The 16,355-nt window shown below is 37.3% G+C and overlaps 2 protein-coding genes and 1 long non-coding RNA gene across 23 annotated transcripts; 2 read left to right on the top strand and 1 right to left on the bottom strand.

Annotated features, from left to right (window-relative positions):
• The first annotated feature begins 241 nt into the window (after positions 1-241).
• On the top strand, positions 242-7,384 carry LOC113681261 (uncharacterized). Of its 13 annotated transcripts, none has more exons than XM_027198352.2 (9): positions 610-640; positions 1,566-1,588; positions 1,736-1,796; positions 3,481-4,713; positions 5,003-5,228; positions 5,369-5,494; positions 5,634-5,717; positions 5,795-5,903; positions 6,499-7,294. In XM_027198352.2, the coding sequence occupies exons 3-9, from the start codon at positions 1,776-1,778 to the stop codon at positions 6,500-6,502; spliced, it is 1,803 nt and encodes a 600-aa protein (XP_027054153.2). In that variant the 5' UTR covers positions 610-640; positions 1,566-1,588; positions 1,736-1,775; the 3' UTR covers positions 6,503-7,294. The 13 variants fall into 13 exon arrangements, with proteins under 13 accessions (XP_089044401.1, XP_089044396.1, XP_089044404.1 ...); XM_089188277.1 differs by having other exon boundaries at positions 5,810-5,908; XM_089188275.1 differs by lacking the exons at positions 610-640; positions 1,566-1,588 and adding an exon at positions 242-559 and having other exon boundaries at positions 5,810-5,903; positions 6,499-7,384.
• A 709-nt stretch (positions 7,385-8,093) lies between these two features.
• Positions 8,094-16,008, top strand: LOC113681302 (uncharacterized). 9 transcript variants are annotated; one of them, XR_016181324.1, is made up of 6 exons: positions 8,128-8,239; positions 12,721-12,757; positions 13,965-14,652; positions 14,885-15,133; positions 15,415-15,886; positions 15,927-16,008. XR_016181324.1 is itself a non-coding variant. In XM_089188279.1 (5 exons), exons 3-5 carry the CDS (start codon positions 14,230-14,232, stop codon positions 15,448-15,450), a joined length of 708 nt encoding a protein of 235 aa, XP_089044405.1. In that variant the 5' UTR covers positions 8,128-8,239; positions 12,721-12,757; positions 13,965-14,229; the 3' UTR covers positions 15,451-16,008. The 9 variants fall into 9 exon arrangements, 6 of the variants coding, with proteins under 6 accessions (XP_089044407.1, XP_089044405.1, XP_027054217.2 ...); XR_016181323.1 differs by lacking the exon at positions 8,128-8,239 and adding an exon at positions 11,689-11,870; XR_016181325.1 differs by lacking the exon at positions 12,721-12,757 and having other exon boundaries at positions 8,113-8,239.
• LOC149037002 (uncharacterized) lies at positions 9,706-15,088 on the bottom strand. Its single transcript, XR_016181326.1, has 2 exons — positions 14,850-15,088; positions 9,706-11,742 (listed from the first exon to the last, which is right to left on the bottom strand). It is a non-coding gene; the product is annotated as an uncharacterized LOC149037002 (long non-coding RNA).
• Positions 16,009-16,355: the final 347 nt, after the last annotated feature.

A 16,355-nucleotide genomic window follows, 5' to 3' on the forward strand; every position in this document is an offset into this window, starting at 1 on the left:
TAATTTATCAAAATATTTTTTTGGTGTTTACAATAATGTCTTTCAATCCTAAGGTATAAAGATTGGGCAAAATTTTGAACTATCGAAGCGAATGTATTTTGAGTTACCTGTATCAAGCAGGAGCCCGTTGATTTGTAATACAACATTTTATGAAAAATTCTGTAAGGAAATGCTGCTGCAAGTGATCGGCGGCACGTCAGCTTTCTCCACAATTAAAATATTAAAAGTTGAGATTTTAAATATTCATATGCAGACCACCGGGGTATTTTGCGCGACTTTTACTGTCTTTATAAAATATGAAAGGACTGCGGTGAAGAATATTCTTTGAAAGAATATTAAAATTATTATCATTTTTATGTTCGGTACACGGAACGAAAATGAATGTGGGAGAGGTCGTGCCTCCAAACAGACGATTTGCGAAACACCTGCTCTGAAATGCGACGGTGATTGAACAAAAGATTTCACTGAGTCGACGCAAAATGTTTTGGCACAGATCTTTCAGAGGTCATTTCTAGGATCTTTTCAATTGGTTCAAGTGCCGTATCTAGTATAAACAAAGGTGAATGCTTTTAATATATAGTTATTTTATTCGGCCTGATGATTCATTGTCTTTTCATGTCGCACCGCGTGGTAGACGGAGGTAAGGTTTAAATTTTATATTTTCATATACAAGTCTTTTTACTGTGTATCGTGTTTCTCGTGTTAAAGATGAAAATAACGGCTCTTAAATCAGTTTTTCTTGCTGCTCTTCAGCCGGGGTTGAATTTCTATCACAGCGACAGACACAGCTCAAACAAGTCGTCAGGAATGATTCAATTTAATATGACCGTATGACTGTATACACGTAACAATGTTTGTAGAGCATTGGCGGGAATCTTCCTCTAGTGTAGATATAAATTCCTTCTTCCGTGGTTCAGAGACTTATGAATGTATGGTAAAAATACAAAAATTGCGTTTGTAGCAATTTTTGAAGCCTACTACTCGGCGTGTGTATATCTGAACAAGATGAAAGGAAAATCAAAGTTCTGTAGATTTTTCACTTAATGAGTGGCGTAACGCATGATATTCATCGAAGAAATATCCCAGAAAAAGGATACTGTCTTTTTTTTTTTCCATTTCCATTTGGACATTATCCAAGCTAACTAGAGACTTTCCTTTGACAGTTTGGTCACTGAATAAATTATATTTCAATTTCTTTGTTCGACAATGATCGTGGCAAGTGAAGCAGACGCGAAAACCTCCGTCCTAAGCTAGTTTTAATAAAACTAAGCTATATCCTAAAAGCCTCTCACAAAATTTAGACGTAAAGTGCAACACAGATCTTTCTTTCAGCAAAACTCACGATAGTTTGAACGAAAAAAAAAATTATATCGAGTTATAGATATAGCCACACCTGTTGGATTGAATACACTTCATAATCAGCGAAACTAAAATGAATTAAGTATCTAAAATAAGTCATGGCGTGTTCGAATAAAACTTTCCGTAACGCAATGACATGTCATCACCAAATTAGGATTTTATCAATTTCTGTTTTGTATGAAACCGCAATGTGCTTTTGGTTTAAGTTGTTCAAAACGTCATCACAAAGGTACGTGCAAAAACAAAGTTTACTTATATATCCTCCCTTTGATTCCTTCCTATGCGATGAGATATCTTGCACGCAGTAACTCTATTATGCTTTCCTAATGATCGACGTTTCTTATTTTATATTCATCATGTATGTCTTTCATTCTAGGCTGATTTACAAGCCATCTGTCTAAGTTGGAGAGCAGAAAATGGCATCAACTTTATACGAGGTGCGATTTGATTTCCGTCTCTTATTTCAAGTCCTTATTGAGGAATGTACACATGGCACAGTATATATTTAATTTTGTCATAAATGAACACGTACTTACGGACTGTGCCTTAATCGACTGTGTAATGAAAAGACAACGACAACAACAATAAATGCGAAATATTCATAAAATATTAATTTACGAGAGACAAAATTCAAGAGACGCACAAACAGAGTCAAGCGAAATAATTATCTGAGCGTAATGTTTACTAAGATTACTTCCTTCTTAAAAAAAATTATTTTAAAGCTGAACGTATTTCGTAAATGAAAGTATTGTTATCTTTACCTGCTCTACAAAATGATTTAAGTCCTCCCCTCCAGTAGCTTTCAAAAATGATAACCAATTTTACCTGTCTGCTCAGAAATCAATAAACTTCCTTAGAAGTCTTCAAACTTCAAACACGCATGAAAAAAAAAGCGACTGAGTAACTTATCCCTTAGTCACCAAGCTTATAGCATCTAGGTAGAAGCTGTAAAACCAACAGTTTAACAGGATTATGGTACATGTAGCTCATTTAAAATTCCAGTGAATGTTACATGATGAAAGCAGTAATTAGTTATGTGCACCTAAAGGCATTTTACGGTTCTATTGATAAAGCTAAGTCTTGTAATGACTACATTACATCATTCTGTGATATGTTCATATGTCCCATACGAAGCCCTTTTAACATTAAAAAAATGTTTTTATTAACCCTACTATTTGTACGCGGATAATCAAATTGATTTATGTTCATCCATGGAAACTGGAAGTTAGAAACTGGAACTAAAGAGGACTTTTTTATTCGGAGCCCAAAATTTCCTCAACAAGAGGTGAAAAGCAGAAGTAATTTAGCATTTGATACACTGCCATTACCAGAATAGGCAATGAAATCGCGCCCGCGGGCTCACTGAGTAATTCTCGGCTCTTTTCTCTTTGTTTGTTGACGATTTCTGATAACTTAGTGTGACATCGATGCTATTATTTCCTAGTTAATAATTTCATTAATTCCTCAAAACCTCCAGGCTTTGCAGTGTATTATAACTGTAAGAAGATTTTACCAATTGATCATGTGTGAGAGCGAAAAAATAAGTGCATGCCACCCAAGCAACATTTGCCACGAGGGTAAAAAGTAAAACAACATAGACCAAGCATCATTTAATAACTTAATTTGGAAAAGCGTTTGTCGAGCATGGTCCATGTCAGCAATGATAGAACCAAACAGATTCAAAAATTTGCAATAAGCCACAATGATAATGAATGATGCAGTATTTCAAACCCCACGAAATAATTTAAAGTCAGATTTATGTCGAAATGCGGATTAAGAACCTTGATCCAGCCCTTTGGTTCCATCACAACAATTTTAATGGTATGGGGAACATTAATGGAATAAAGAAAGCTTTTAAATGTTAATTTAGTCACAAGCGTGGGAAAATGAAAATATCTGAGTCTTCCACGAGGGTTTTGAACCGCTTGTTTCGAACCACGTTTTAATTCCACCTCTGAATAATGCCCCTCCACTCAAATCCTTGACGGGACTCAAACTGTTAAGTCTTTCTTTATTCGACGACCGAGCACAAAAGTTAACGTCTTCATTAGCCTGAAAAGAAATAAATCTTTCAATCTTGAGAATAAACTAAAGGTCGGATTTTCATTTTCTTTTTTGCAGAACGTGGAAGATTGGCACTCAAATGAGGAACGCAAAGACTTACTCTCATCAGGCGAAGTAGACGCACTTCAGGTCAAAGGAGATGTTGAAGAATACGATCGCGGATTCGAAGGAATATGTCCAAAACAAGAACCACAAGATGAAATAACAGAAATAGAACTGCATGGTGTGGATGGAAATACAAAGGAAAATGGACACGAGTATAGTTATAAAAACGGCAACGATATTGATGAAGAACTCGATGAAGATGAGGTTAATGATGATGAAGACGCAACGAATGGCAGTGAGGGCGACAACAACGATCAGGACAAAGAGGAAAATGTCGAGTTACTTGCCAAGACGACCGAAGAAGAGGCCACATCGTCAGTACCTTATTATGGGAAAACTCTAGTAGCTCCTGAGTATATGAAATTTCTTTCCCCCGAAGAAACTTCTCTGGCAGGAGAGGAAGCAGAGAAAGATTCTTCCCAAAGCACTTTACTAAATGAATTCAAAGATCAAATCAAAGAGAACCGCAAAGAAGACCAGAGCACAGAAGAAACATCCGTTCAAACTGTTGAGAATGAGAAAGAGGCTTTGGAGGAGGACGACTTAAGTTCGTCCAAAGAAGAACTGGACGAAGTTGAAAATGATGTTGAAAAAAACGAAGATGTAAGACACTCTTGTCCCGTCGAGGGGGTTGATCAGAGCGAAGAAGACGAGGAGATAGTTGAGGAGGAAAAAGAAGAGGAAGAAGAGTGGGACGATTCAAGTAATGGCTCAAAGCTTACCCCACTGGAGGAAAAAGGTTCCCCACAGCTAGCTCAAGAAGACGACGATGAAGACCAAAGTGAAAGTGAGGAGCCAGAAAAAGATGTTGAAGACATTGGGATCAAGGAGGAGGATGAGAAGTTAGTCAATGGCGAGGATGCAGGGATTTTAAAAGTGGAACAAACGCTTGAAAAAGGGAGCGAAATCAGTCCCGGATTAACTAAAGTAGATGATGAAAACAGCGACAGCGACGAGGAAATAGACATTGAGCGTGAAGAATCAGCAGGTCGAAAGCATTCCTCTTCCCTGAAAGTACACGTTCATTCGCCAACTCCAGATATAAGCGAAATGGACCCTGCTTCCCAGTCGTTCGACGCTGGAGAGGATGGGAATGGCGGAAAAGACCATGTTACCAATCAACAAGAGACGATGCAAGAGCAGTATTTAAATGAAATTGACGAAGAACAACAACAAAGAAACTTGGTAAGCATACCCTTACAACATTAATTTCAATGTATATTCACTAATCAATATTAGTGCTACCCCATATATGCTAATTACGTGTATGGTAGGTTGATGTTCACATTTTCTTGTAAACTTAAATATCCTACTTTTACTTGCACTTGAATTAGATCAAGGTACGTAAAAATAAAAAAACGTTGAAGGCTTTTTAATTTTTTATTTATTCTGAGTAAATAAAACAAACGATGATACGGAATTGACGCATTTTTCTCTCAGTGACATGCGCGTTCTCTTCCTGTAACGTTTGCAGTTCAGTAAACCAGTTGAAACTAATGAGATTTACCAAGATGAAGATGACCTAGGACACGAAGCAGTTGATGGTGAGACCTACCAAGAAGGAGATTCAGAGGAAAATGGCGAGGGTGGCGATGAGAACGAGGCGGAAAGCTGTGAAAGTGACCAAGAAGCCGCAAACGTAGTAAAAGACGAGACGACTGCTACATCCACAGAGGCGCCGTTGAAAGAAGAATACGATGGTAACTATCATAAAGTCCTTGCCAGCAATTCAAAAAGCTAGTCTGAATTAACTGAAAAGAAAATTTTCTCAACTAAACCAGGTATAGCGTTAGCTGTGTTTGGTATATTGCTCTATAAGTGCTCTTCTTTTCTTCTTAAGTTCATTTTAGTTTACATGGACAAGAAAACGAGTCGGACCTTACCGGAAGAGTGAAGGAGCTGGGAAAGATGTTCGATGGAGGTGGTCCAGTATTTCCTTCACCTGGGAGGAATAACTCCGAGGGAGGTAAAATTTTATTTAAACTGAAATAAGGATTTGTGAGTAAATAAAGGTCAATGTTAATAGGTTTAACTCAAAAATAACGCAAACAGGAGAATTAGTTTAGGTTACTGAGAGACGCATTTTGCAATTTTATTTCTTGCAGTCGATGGGTCTCCGATCAGTGTGCGTAAATACAAAGCAATTTTTGAGCAAGACCAAATGTCGGTTCAGGGTGCTCGAGACCCAGGTAAGCTTCCATTTAAAACTTTACAGTTGATGCAACAGCTCTTTTTATAATTTCGTAACGAAGTGACGCAAAAAAAGTTTACCTTCCTTCAGGACGAAGAGAAGAATTGATCAATCCTCCAAGAGGCATTGTGAAAAATTTGCTAGGACTCTTTGAGAACCCTCAAGGCTTTGAAGCAAGGAAAGGGTGAGGTATAGACATTAAAGTACATAACTAGAGGATTCTTTTTTCTCTTGTACTAAAACCACATTCGAGTTAAATCACCATTCAATACTGCCAATGCGAGCGGATGGTCAGGTCTCTCTCCCCCCCCCCCCCCTCTCATTTGCGTGCATCATCCATTGCAATTGTAGTTAGAGACCTTAAGATTTTCTTCAGTCCTTTAATGCAACCCCAAGCCTTTGCTTGCATGTCAGATAAATAGAAAGCTAGCGTCATTAAGAATGTTGCATGAATAAGCTCCAAGAAAAAAATACTGAAGGGTTATGGAGGAAATCTGCCCGTGTCACGAAGGTAATTACCGATCAATGGGATACCACTTTTGGGAATTCTTACCGTACATGATGGAAGGCTTGCCTAGTAAAGGTGTGAAACTTGTGGAAATGGGAAGGAAAATAGGTGCGGGAGGACAAGCGAACATGGGTCTAACGATGATAAGTAAATATACCTGAAATCACTTCCAAAAACTGTTTCGTTAAGTCGGTGGCGAAAAAATTATCAACTCTTGGCTTGCTTAGGGATCATTGTTTCGCACACTTATCATTATCTCATTATATTTCAGCTGAACGCCCAATGAAGATCGGTGGATATACCTCTTAACATGATATTTTATCTAGAAGACAGTTAAGCAAATAATATAAATAAACTTTATTAGCAGTAATCTTTTACATGGATATATTTAATATCAGTATCCAGTTATCTAAAATAGCTTTAAGCCAGTGCTTTTAAGAGTGGAGCTTTTATCACGTCAACTTTTTGTGGCAGGCAGTGGGATACATGAAGCGGCGAACATTTATGGAGAGAAGCCTTGGAGATTAATTTTTAGGCTTTAGTTAATTTTAGATAAAGAGCTTCGGGAATAAATTAACTTAGATTTCACGTCCCGGAGAAGTGAAATAGACCATAGAACAATAGCTCAACAAATCCTAAAATAAAAGCTAGCAGTTTAGAACTAATTAATCAACACCTAAAAATGGCTCAGTGAAAACGGAAAAAAAAGAATATTCAAAAGAGTGCTTATATCAAAAGATGAGAGACGATTCTCGATTTAAAAAAGGAATTTTGCAGCTTTTTATGTGGATAACCGTTATAAGAATGGAACCAGTTCGGCAATTATCGTCTAAGGATTTGTCCACAATGATCCATGGACAAAATAGAAAAATAAAATGCGAGAGTAAGGTATTGGTTCACTCTTTAATTTTTTATGTTTTTCTTAAAATTATATGAAGTCAAAAGAAATACTTATGTTTCTTAAATAGCACGTAAAGATAAATACACTTATGCAATATTATCAGCGTATCAACTCATCTGAATGAGCGAATATTATCCGAGCAAATAAAATATAAGGAGTCTAAAAAGAGTACAGTTAATGGTTTGAACCCAGGAATAACATTTAATCGAGTAGTCTGATCGTCCGGGAGAGAATAGTAAAAAGTACTGTTAACGTTGTCTGGTGTATAGTGTCTGACATTTCCACAACCTTAGCGGAAGTCTTCATCAGCGCCGAGGGTCCACCTTCATTTTAAGTCTTATTTTTCTTGCAAAACCGTTCTTGGAAGGGTGTATGTATGCGGAATTTCTGATTAGAGTAACACGAGCGGAATCGAAGCCTAGCACAATTTACAACAATGTTTCGTATTTTGAAAACTAACAAAATGGCCACACGAAAGTTCTAAGGTAATAAACCGCTACTGTGCCCACATAACTTCAGATTTATCATCGAATTTATTGACGTTATGGCACTAATGGATCGAGTCTGCAGAGAAAACTGCTATTTTAGATAAACAAGTGAAATGAAAAGAAGAACAGCGCAATAGGTATCCTCGATTGACGTGTTTTGCGCACATTTTTGAGATATTTGTTTAAGAGAGATTGTGGGTTTAAAAGCAGGACGTCCGTGGCTTTATTCTCAGACAGATGAGACTCTAATAAGTCTACTCTGTCTCTTTCTTTTTGATACAAAAGCATGAAAGAAAATACAGTGAATTAAAAGTAAACATACTTGTATGGCATTAACTTGGCTGAAGCCTTCAAAAACTATTACAAGAGTTTACAATCGTCTGCGTCTATTGTTCTTAACGTAACTTTACCAGCTGATTGCGTGATGAGCTTTGACAGCACGTACGTATAAGTATCACATCCAGTGTTAAATTTCGTTTTACAAAAAGACAAAGTCGTGATACAGAGGTGTTGTAGGGGCAGTAAAGGTCAAAATTTTCTACTCAAAAAAGCTCAGTTGTTTGCTGGTCGGGAAATCGAGAAATCGAAAAAAATGCCTTGGTAACTGGCGCTTGGACAAAAAGGTATGACTAACACCCTTTGAAGCTGAAATGCACCCAAGGGAAATTAAAATCAAATATGCTTCCTTTGTCGCAAAACCATGAGTACGACGAACGCCGGTAACTCTGTTGGCAAGATTACACGTGCATTGTTCGGTCTAAATCATAAAATTTAAATATAAACGAAAGTTTGTCTTTTCTCTTTACCACTAAATGTAAACTTGGTATTCACAGTGAGTAACTTCGTGTATAAAACTTGTATAGAATAGATAATTGTTCCATATGCATAAGTTGAACGACAGACAAAAGATCCGGTGCTTAAAAACGTATCATTAGGGTCTGTTATTGTGATCGAGAGAGATAAACACATCAGTACGACGAGCCTCTCTCTCGAGATGAACCTAAAAGGAATTACAGTCTTTAGCGTATCTGTATGGCGCTGGTAAACTCACACTCGCCGACAAACTCCTGCTTTAAAGGTGAGTTGTAAAAGAAAACAACTTACAAAGGTTTAAAAATTGTCATACATGTACTGTGACAATGATAACTCAAGCAGTAGGAGGCAAAGACAGAAGGACAAAGTTTATCTTAACCTATGGCCTGTTAAAGCCCTGATCACCTGTAGCCTTCTTTATTCGTACATCTAACAGGTTTTTTCACTGGCAGCTTTTATTTAGTCAGGAATTATTCTCATTATGCCAAAGTAGATTCACTTTTTCTCCTAAAGTTTCTTTGTTTGTTACTCGAGATAAATTAGAGTCTAGGTCATAAACGAGGGTAAGTTAAAAGAAGCTTGCTGCGCGTATAACCTTGCATTATCATAATAGTTTGTATTAAACTACATTACACTTAATAGGAATTGAACAACGGTATGAAAATCGTATTATTTTCTTTTCTGACCGATGAGTTCGGTAGCTTTCAATACCTGATTATTTCATAGAGATGTCACACAATTCGTTTCTGTAGTTTGCTTTAATTAACTTTCATGTTGCGGCGAGTGGTTTTGCATTGTTAGAGTCCCAAAGAAGAATATTCGAGTCTAATTTGTTTGCGCTAATGAATCTTTGCGGTTTTCTGTCTTTGAGCCTACAGGATGACCTATATTTGCATTATAATGAGCTATTTTGGTAGCTGCATCGATGCTTGTATTATCAGTCTGGGGACCTATTAACGGGTCATAATCGCCGTATAATCACTGGGTTGCGTCGCATGATCCAGTGAGTTCGCAAAGACCCTAAGCAATATGCCTTTGGTATTTTGAGGAAAGAGTAATCAACATAATAAACGTTATCATATCATTGACATTTGAACTTGAGATATCAACGTACAGTTTTCTGTGATAAGTTCTGTGAAGTTTCGTGATTAAGAGAGATAACGACTAAGTTTTCTTAAATTCTGATTACTCATCAACCCGGCACCCGTTTTTTAATCAGAGGAATCAGAGGTTTTTTCTCCTAAGAGAGGAAACTCAATTGTTCTTACACTACAAAAAAGCAACATTTTAATAACATCTTTCAGCGACTTACAAGTTTTTTGCTGGAGTATTCATGATAGTAAAGACAGAGTGGAGTTCAAATTGGTCCCCAATCATGAGTGAATACACAATCGGCGGATCCATTACCTAAACGCATACACTAAAGTCCTTTTCCACGAGAAAATAAACCCAATATTGCATGTAAAGAATAATCAGCGCACAAAAATGTTGCAATATGTATCGAAATGATGCATATCTTCCGTTGGCAAACATGAGTCGTATACCGTCCTTGTGGCGCTCAACTAGGGCCGCTGATGGCCAATCACGTTCAAGAATGTCGGTTTTCATTTGACAATGGTACAACGCAAAACCAGCGGATGCATGGCAATGCCGGCAAATAATATTTCATTATTTTTCGAAACAGTTAACATTTGTTACAGGGCTAATAGTTTTTTTCCTATAAAGATAAGCGTCTTGGGGGTCTAAGAAATGTCAATGGTACTTGGTCAAAATTATTTGAAAAACGTTTTCCGTAAATGAGAAGTGAATGAAATAAGATATAAAGGCCGGTAGCAATCAAAATATCAGTGCCGACTTTTCACCACAATTTTATAGCTCTCACACCTTCACTGACACTTATTTTTGAGATTAACCCAGGAACTTACGGACAGTCTATAATTGTTTCCTCAATTCTAAAAGGTTCTAGATTTATGTCCACACCTTAGTGTTTGTTCAAGGTGATGACACCTGTTCTGCCCAGGGGCTGGATTTTAGGTTTCGTAAATCCAACCCTGTTTCTTGTCAGAACAACTGGAGAAAGCTATAACCAAGAGAACTTTGTATCGCCTTGAGGAGAAGAGACCAAATATGTAAGTAACAATTGCAATCTGTGTCTGCATATATTCAAAAAAACGATAAGTAGTTTTGAAGCAAGTAAACGTACAGGAATGATATAACGGCAAACGGAATTGAAAAGAAAAACCGCTAATGTTGAGTATGAGGAGTCCATCGGCTAATTGAACTGAAACCACCCTTGTATTTCTTTCTCGTGATTTTACACTTGTGCCAGACTTAGTCTTGCATTAATATTTTGCCTAGCCGAGTAAGAACAAAATAAGAATTTTTATAACGCTTTTGAGCAGTACCGATGCACCAAATGTACGAAATCAGAAGTAAACAAGTTAAAAATGGCAGAACCTGCCAAGCGATTAAAGCAATTTTACTTTGAAATTTAGCATGAATTTGAATTGATGACTGTACCTTGGACGGTTAGATTTGATGCGTCACTTTACTTATGTTACTCTGATGGTTCTGTACTCACTGGTTTCCCTTTTTAATGATAACGCCCCATTGAGAGAAATTAAAGAAAAAAGAAGTGAAGAATAACTTACGAATACTAATCCCACTTGTCAACTAAAGTAATTTTATTCACTTAACGGCGGTGTGACGACCACAAGAGCTTCACAGAATTTTAAATCGGTTCCGCTTCTCGCCGGTGATATTTCATAGCTGATAGCAAGTGCAGCTGAACTGCGTTAATGAGTTGTGTTATTGCAATGACAAAAAGAAGTCAGTGAGCCCGAAACTGTTACATGCGGTACGGGCAAACGCAAATCGCCACTTAAATACATGACATAATGAATCACAAATGATAAGGCATAAGAAAATAATTGAAACAAATTCTGTTTGACATTTGGTTCCGAAATTTTACCTAAAGCTTACTCTCGCTCGCATCTGACCAGGTTTCATTCGTTATTTGCATTTTTTCATGACTTCGTCTTCAGTTTTTACACGTGGTGAGCAAATTTCTAGGTTTGCAGATTATAATCGACACGTAAAACAATGTCTTTCAAGTTCGGTTTAAGTGGAGTATTCACTGTCAAAGATGACTTACTTTTTGTTTCTGATGCTAAAAACACAGTCTAAGAAAAATAAACAGAATAAACATGAATAATCTTAAAGAAAATTATCTAGAATGAACAAATAAGCTATTTTTATCACCAACACCTGTTCTAATGCTTGCTGCGAGGTTTTCACTTCCTGAAGACCAGAGCTGAAAGGAAAATATCAGTTGCGATAGGCACAAGACACGTATACTTTGAAAAACTTGTATTTTACAAATAAGGAGGGACAATATTTACGACGTCTCTCGCACAATGTGGTAGACTAGGGGTCGGCGAGGTAAGGCTTTTAAAATTATCTTATTCACTGGTCTTAGACATATCTCCGGAAATTTAATTCGGACGCGATGAATATATACCGTCGACTAAGGTATTAGCAAATTGTAAACAGGGAGCTCTCTAATGCTCAGTACAAAACGGGCTCAATTTATTTTGCGGGTACAGAATTATCTTGATCAATTTCTGTTTCATGTTCAAGCAAGGTTACATTGCAGTATGGATACGAGACTGAGATTACGATATAAAACGAGAAATTTGAAATTAAAACGGCAATTATAATGGAACTTCTTTTGGTTCACGTTCATTGGTACCACGCTGGCTTCGCCTAGGCAAGACACTCAATTTGTTTTTAAGACCTCATTTTTGAATTGTTGAATAATTCAGAGAATCAGCCGGTGGCATATTGTCAAAGTTTTTTGGCCAATAAGATTTCGTAAATAAAAATTGAACCATAGGTCATTATAAGCATTATACTATATGTTCTTAAAAATTGTTCTTTCGCTAAGCCTTACTTTATTTCATAATAGATATGTTCGTCCTGACCATGGTAAAGTCAAGATTGTGGACGATTCCCTAATCAGCTTTAATAATATCCACTTGAGTTCACGAAATATATTCATATTAAGCGTTTGTTGTCGTTTTCCGGCTGCTAGCCTGTCCGTTTGTACTGAAAGACGAAGGAAGCAATCGACAAAATAAACAATTTTATGTCGATTCTAGATTACAATTTTAAATTGCAAATTCAAATAAATGGTAATTTTTACGAGTCAGAACTGATCATGAACTCTGGCTACGAATCAAACAATGATAATTATATCAGCCTATACTGAAACTTCTCGTCTCATCTGCAGCCGTCGAACTCTTTGGACTGCCTCTTGGCCTTACAAGGTATTCATTGCTTTTTGTTCATTCAAACATTTTAGCAGCTTTGTATTGACTTAGATCCCATTACGTTGAACTTAAATCTACAGTTAGAATTATCGCTTTACGACTTATAAAATGTTTGCTAAAATTCATCTCAGAATAGGAGTTAAAGAATAACCACAAAATAATTTTCTCATTTTTAACCTTATCAAGCTGTGTACGTGGGCTAATATAAATGATTTTCGCTACTGAACCCAAACACGAAAACACTATTCATGTTTCATTAAGGTTAGTTGCGAGGGTCGATCTTTTCATGGAAATGTTAAGTAGTTCGACGACAAAATTTTTCGTATTTCTGTCTTATCATAAAGTAGGGAAATAAACTTATCTCCAGTCTAAAACTGGCCAAAAAAGAAATTGCCTATTAGACTTTTAGGTTTCATTATGGCGTATAATTAGTTAAATACGTCATTTCTTTTGTTTACTAATTCAAAGATCAGGCGAGATCGATGCTAATCTTTAAAGATACTTTTGGATAAATCCCAGAGCTTTATGTTGACTGCTAGGTCGTACAGTTGCAGACATCCTGAGGTAAACTGAACTCGAAAAAACCTTGCCTTGTAGGCTAAAAAAAACTTGACGATGTTATCCTTACCGGCTGACTTCCACCTTTTGCATAAGCATTCGAAGTGCCGGTTACCGTGAAAACTAATTCACTGAGTTGCAAAAACAGACCTGTACGCTTGTCAATTGGTGCTAATAATGTAATAGAGATCTAAAGAGAATATAAGATCTTTGGTAAAGATGTCGTATTTTGTTCGGATATCACAGAAAGAACCAAATCAGTAAAGAAATCTCGTGCCATTTGATTGAGTGACGTAAATATACTAAGGTACATGTTAACGTCTATGACAGTCATAAGACAGACCGGCAGTATGATCATGGAAGGAAAAAAATTTGAATATCGCAAAAGGAAAAAGTCTTGTAGTTCTTCTAGACAGGAAAATTGGTATTCGAATGGATGGGTATGAAATGATACTAACGATTAGAGACTATTATTAACGAAAAATTTTCGTATCGTCAGCAATGAATTAACGGCAGTGATTTGCATATTGCTGAAACGAGCTGAGATTGATAAAAGTTCTGGTTCGCTTAAGTTTGACGTGAGTACGTTAAAGAAGTGAAATTCTACGAAGTGACTATATTTCTCTGTATCGATTTCTGAAAACAGGTGGTGCCGAATGGTGTTATGCTCGGGTTTGTACCTTCGTTGGTGAGCTGCAGTCGACACGCCGTAGACGATAGCCTTGAATAAATTCATTTTGAGTGGTTGGATCCCAAGAGCTTGCGAGCGGATTATTTCCTTTCGCAATCTACTCCTGGCCGGATCTTAACACAATTTAAACACTTTCATTAATTCCAAGCCCATGTACACATAAGCAACTAAGAACAAGCTGGAGGCGATCGATTTTTAGTAGAAAAATTGATCAGAGTTTATGAGTAAGGATCAAGGAATGGATTTCGACGAGTCAGCTCGTGAATTGTCCTTCACAAAGCAGCTCAGCCTTATCTCGTTTGATAATAACAGCGGCCGGGAGGGATTTTCCGATTGCGAGGAATTTAACAAAGACAAACTTTGCAAAAAACGATGCGATTCAACGGGTTCTTTGAATAGCAACCCTGATCAGCTGACATTTAATCAAAAAACAATAAGGGATACGAGTTGTGATGCAACGAGTACTCATGACACCTCAAGTAATCGAAAGCAATCGTTACCATCGCCTGGGAACATTGACAGCAAGCGACATGCATTGCAGAAAGTACCGAGCATCACAGTGTGTGACGATACCGAAAATCGTGCGGGTGCGGAATCAAAAAAAAATTCATTGTTCGATCCAAGGTTCCTAATGCCTACTGAGGTAGGTTTAATTGTAATTTATCAATCGATCGATCCATTGATTGAATAGGATAGGTTGACTGATCGATTGATCGATGGACTGATTGATCATGGTTAACTTGGATTTTTGTAATCGCATCAACACACATTAGCTTGATTGATTATCAGTCTCTCTTAATGATATGTTCATTTTAAAAGTGCAATGAATTGTCTCCTTACCTTCTTCAGTTAATTACTAGTCTGTTTATTTCCAGTCAAGTGTTGACGAAGCCAGATATCTGCTAGCATCCAGACGAGGCTCTTCACCATCCGTTTATCAATGCATACGCAGTAGAAGCCTTGACATGGTAGCAGAGGAACAGCCGTCTGATTCCGCACATGAGAGCAACACAAGTACGCCACCTGCCTCTCTTGGACTTCCTCGGTACCGAACTAGGTCACGCAGTCTTGACACCGGCCTTAAAAAAAGAAATAATTTCTCTGCTTTCAAAGAATCTCTCAAGGTAATATTGGGAATGGAACAATAGGCATGGTCCCCATTGCCTGTGTTCATACTATGCGCCATAAACGTATCCGTGCTCATGAGGGTGTTATTTCTGTTTCCGGCCTTTTTTTCATTTCGGAATAAAGGGGATAGTTTCTAAAGAAACTGTGGTGTTGCGTTGGTGGGGGAGAGGGGTATTCCAAGAGAAAATTTAGTTTCATCAACTAAGTCGATAATCTGTTATGATAACATAGACTCGAAGGTCCTAATAAACTGTAACAATTTGTCTCAATGTTTCAGTTACGTGACGTGCAAAAAACAAGGCTTGGTACGTGAGAGAAGATCTGTGGCCAGCAAAATTGGAAAATTTGCAGTAAACGTCGTCAGGCTTGAATTGAGGGCAACCTAAAAGAAGTTACTGCAAGTTATTAAGACCTCTGTTGTTCCTTCTGCGGTCTACTGCGAATGTCTTGGTGGTCTAGTTTATGTTATGCAATGGCCCGTACGCGAACGCAACGGAATACGATTTCCTTTTGGCTTGATGGAAGCATTTGCCCGACTTAAGAGGAATTTAGATTAATTTTCGAAGACCTTTTTATAAATTTTGAAAAGTTGATAGAATATGGAGTAAATTTGTTTCACAGAGCAGAACATTTAAGTGCCTAAACAAATTAATATGTTTGGCTTTTTGGGTGTTATGAATAATTTAACAACTGAACAATGGAAACTTACCGGTAAAGACGTTTTTTAACTAATTAGCCCGTTTCAGTTCGTTACTTTTTTGTAACAAAATTTCAGTATACGTTTTGCAGGTTCAAGTTCAACTGGTTTTTTTGAAAAAAACATATTAAACAATTCAACTCAGTTTGAATGTTAACATTTGAGAAACAAAAATTGGTTAAATGACATGAAATCTACGTTCAACTTTGTTTTGCCATATACTCGGACGGTATTTTATACGAATAGATTTTTAAGAGGGACGTCTGTGAGGAAGACCGAGTTGTAAATCTTGGTGGGTTTGCTCTTCGTGGCAGTCACCAAATACAAAATGGACACGGGATGTTGAAGAGCACTGTCGTTTCAGTTCCGGTCTCTCAATTCGACGAAAATGTTTTCAAAGAGCATCGAGTGCGTAGTGCTGCCAAGTTGAGTGCAGCGATGCGCCTTTCACACATATCGATTACCACGAAAAACAAACCTGCAAGCGAGCCCAGCTTAAAAGCATGAAATCCTCAAGGATA

The sequence above is a fragment of the Pocillopora damicornis genome, chromosome 11 (genome assembly GCF_964200805.1).
Source record: "Pocillopora damicornis chromosome 11, jaPocDami1.2, whole genome shotgun sequence".
Classification (NCBI taxonomy): Eukaryota; Metazoa; Cnidaria; class Anthozoa; order Scleractinia; family Pocilloporidae; genus Pocillopora; species Pocillopora damicornis.

Bases quoted from the DNA above. Each gene is read 5' to 3' on its own strand.
- LOC113681261 (XM_089188270.1), top strand. From the start codon at position 1,776: ATGGCATCAACTTTATACGAG. The intron at 5,229-5,368 runs GTAACTATCATA...TTTCTTCTTAAG, and splicing joins GTTGAAAGAAGAATACGATG to TTCATTTTAGTTTACATGGA. The intron at 5,495-5,633 runs GTAAAATTTTAT...TATTTCTTGCAG, and splicing joins GAGGAATAACTCCGAGGGAG to TCGATGGGTCTCCGATCAGT.
- LOC113681302 (XM_089188281.1), top strand. From the start codon at position 14,230: ATGAGTAAGGATCAAGGAATGGATTTCGACGAGTCAGCTCGTGAATTG. The intron at 14,653-14,884 runs GTAGGTTTAATT...GTTTATTTCCAG, and splicing joins GGTTCCTAATGCCTACTGAG to TCAAGTGTTGACGAAGCCAG. The intron at 15,134-15,414 runs GTAATATTGGGA...TCAATGTTTCAG, and splicing joins CTTTCAAAGAATCTCTCAAG to TTACGTGACGTGCAAAAAAC.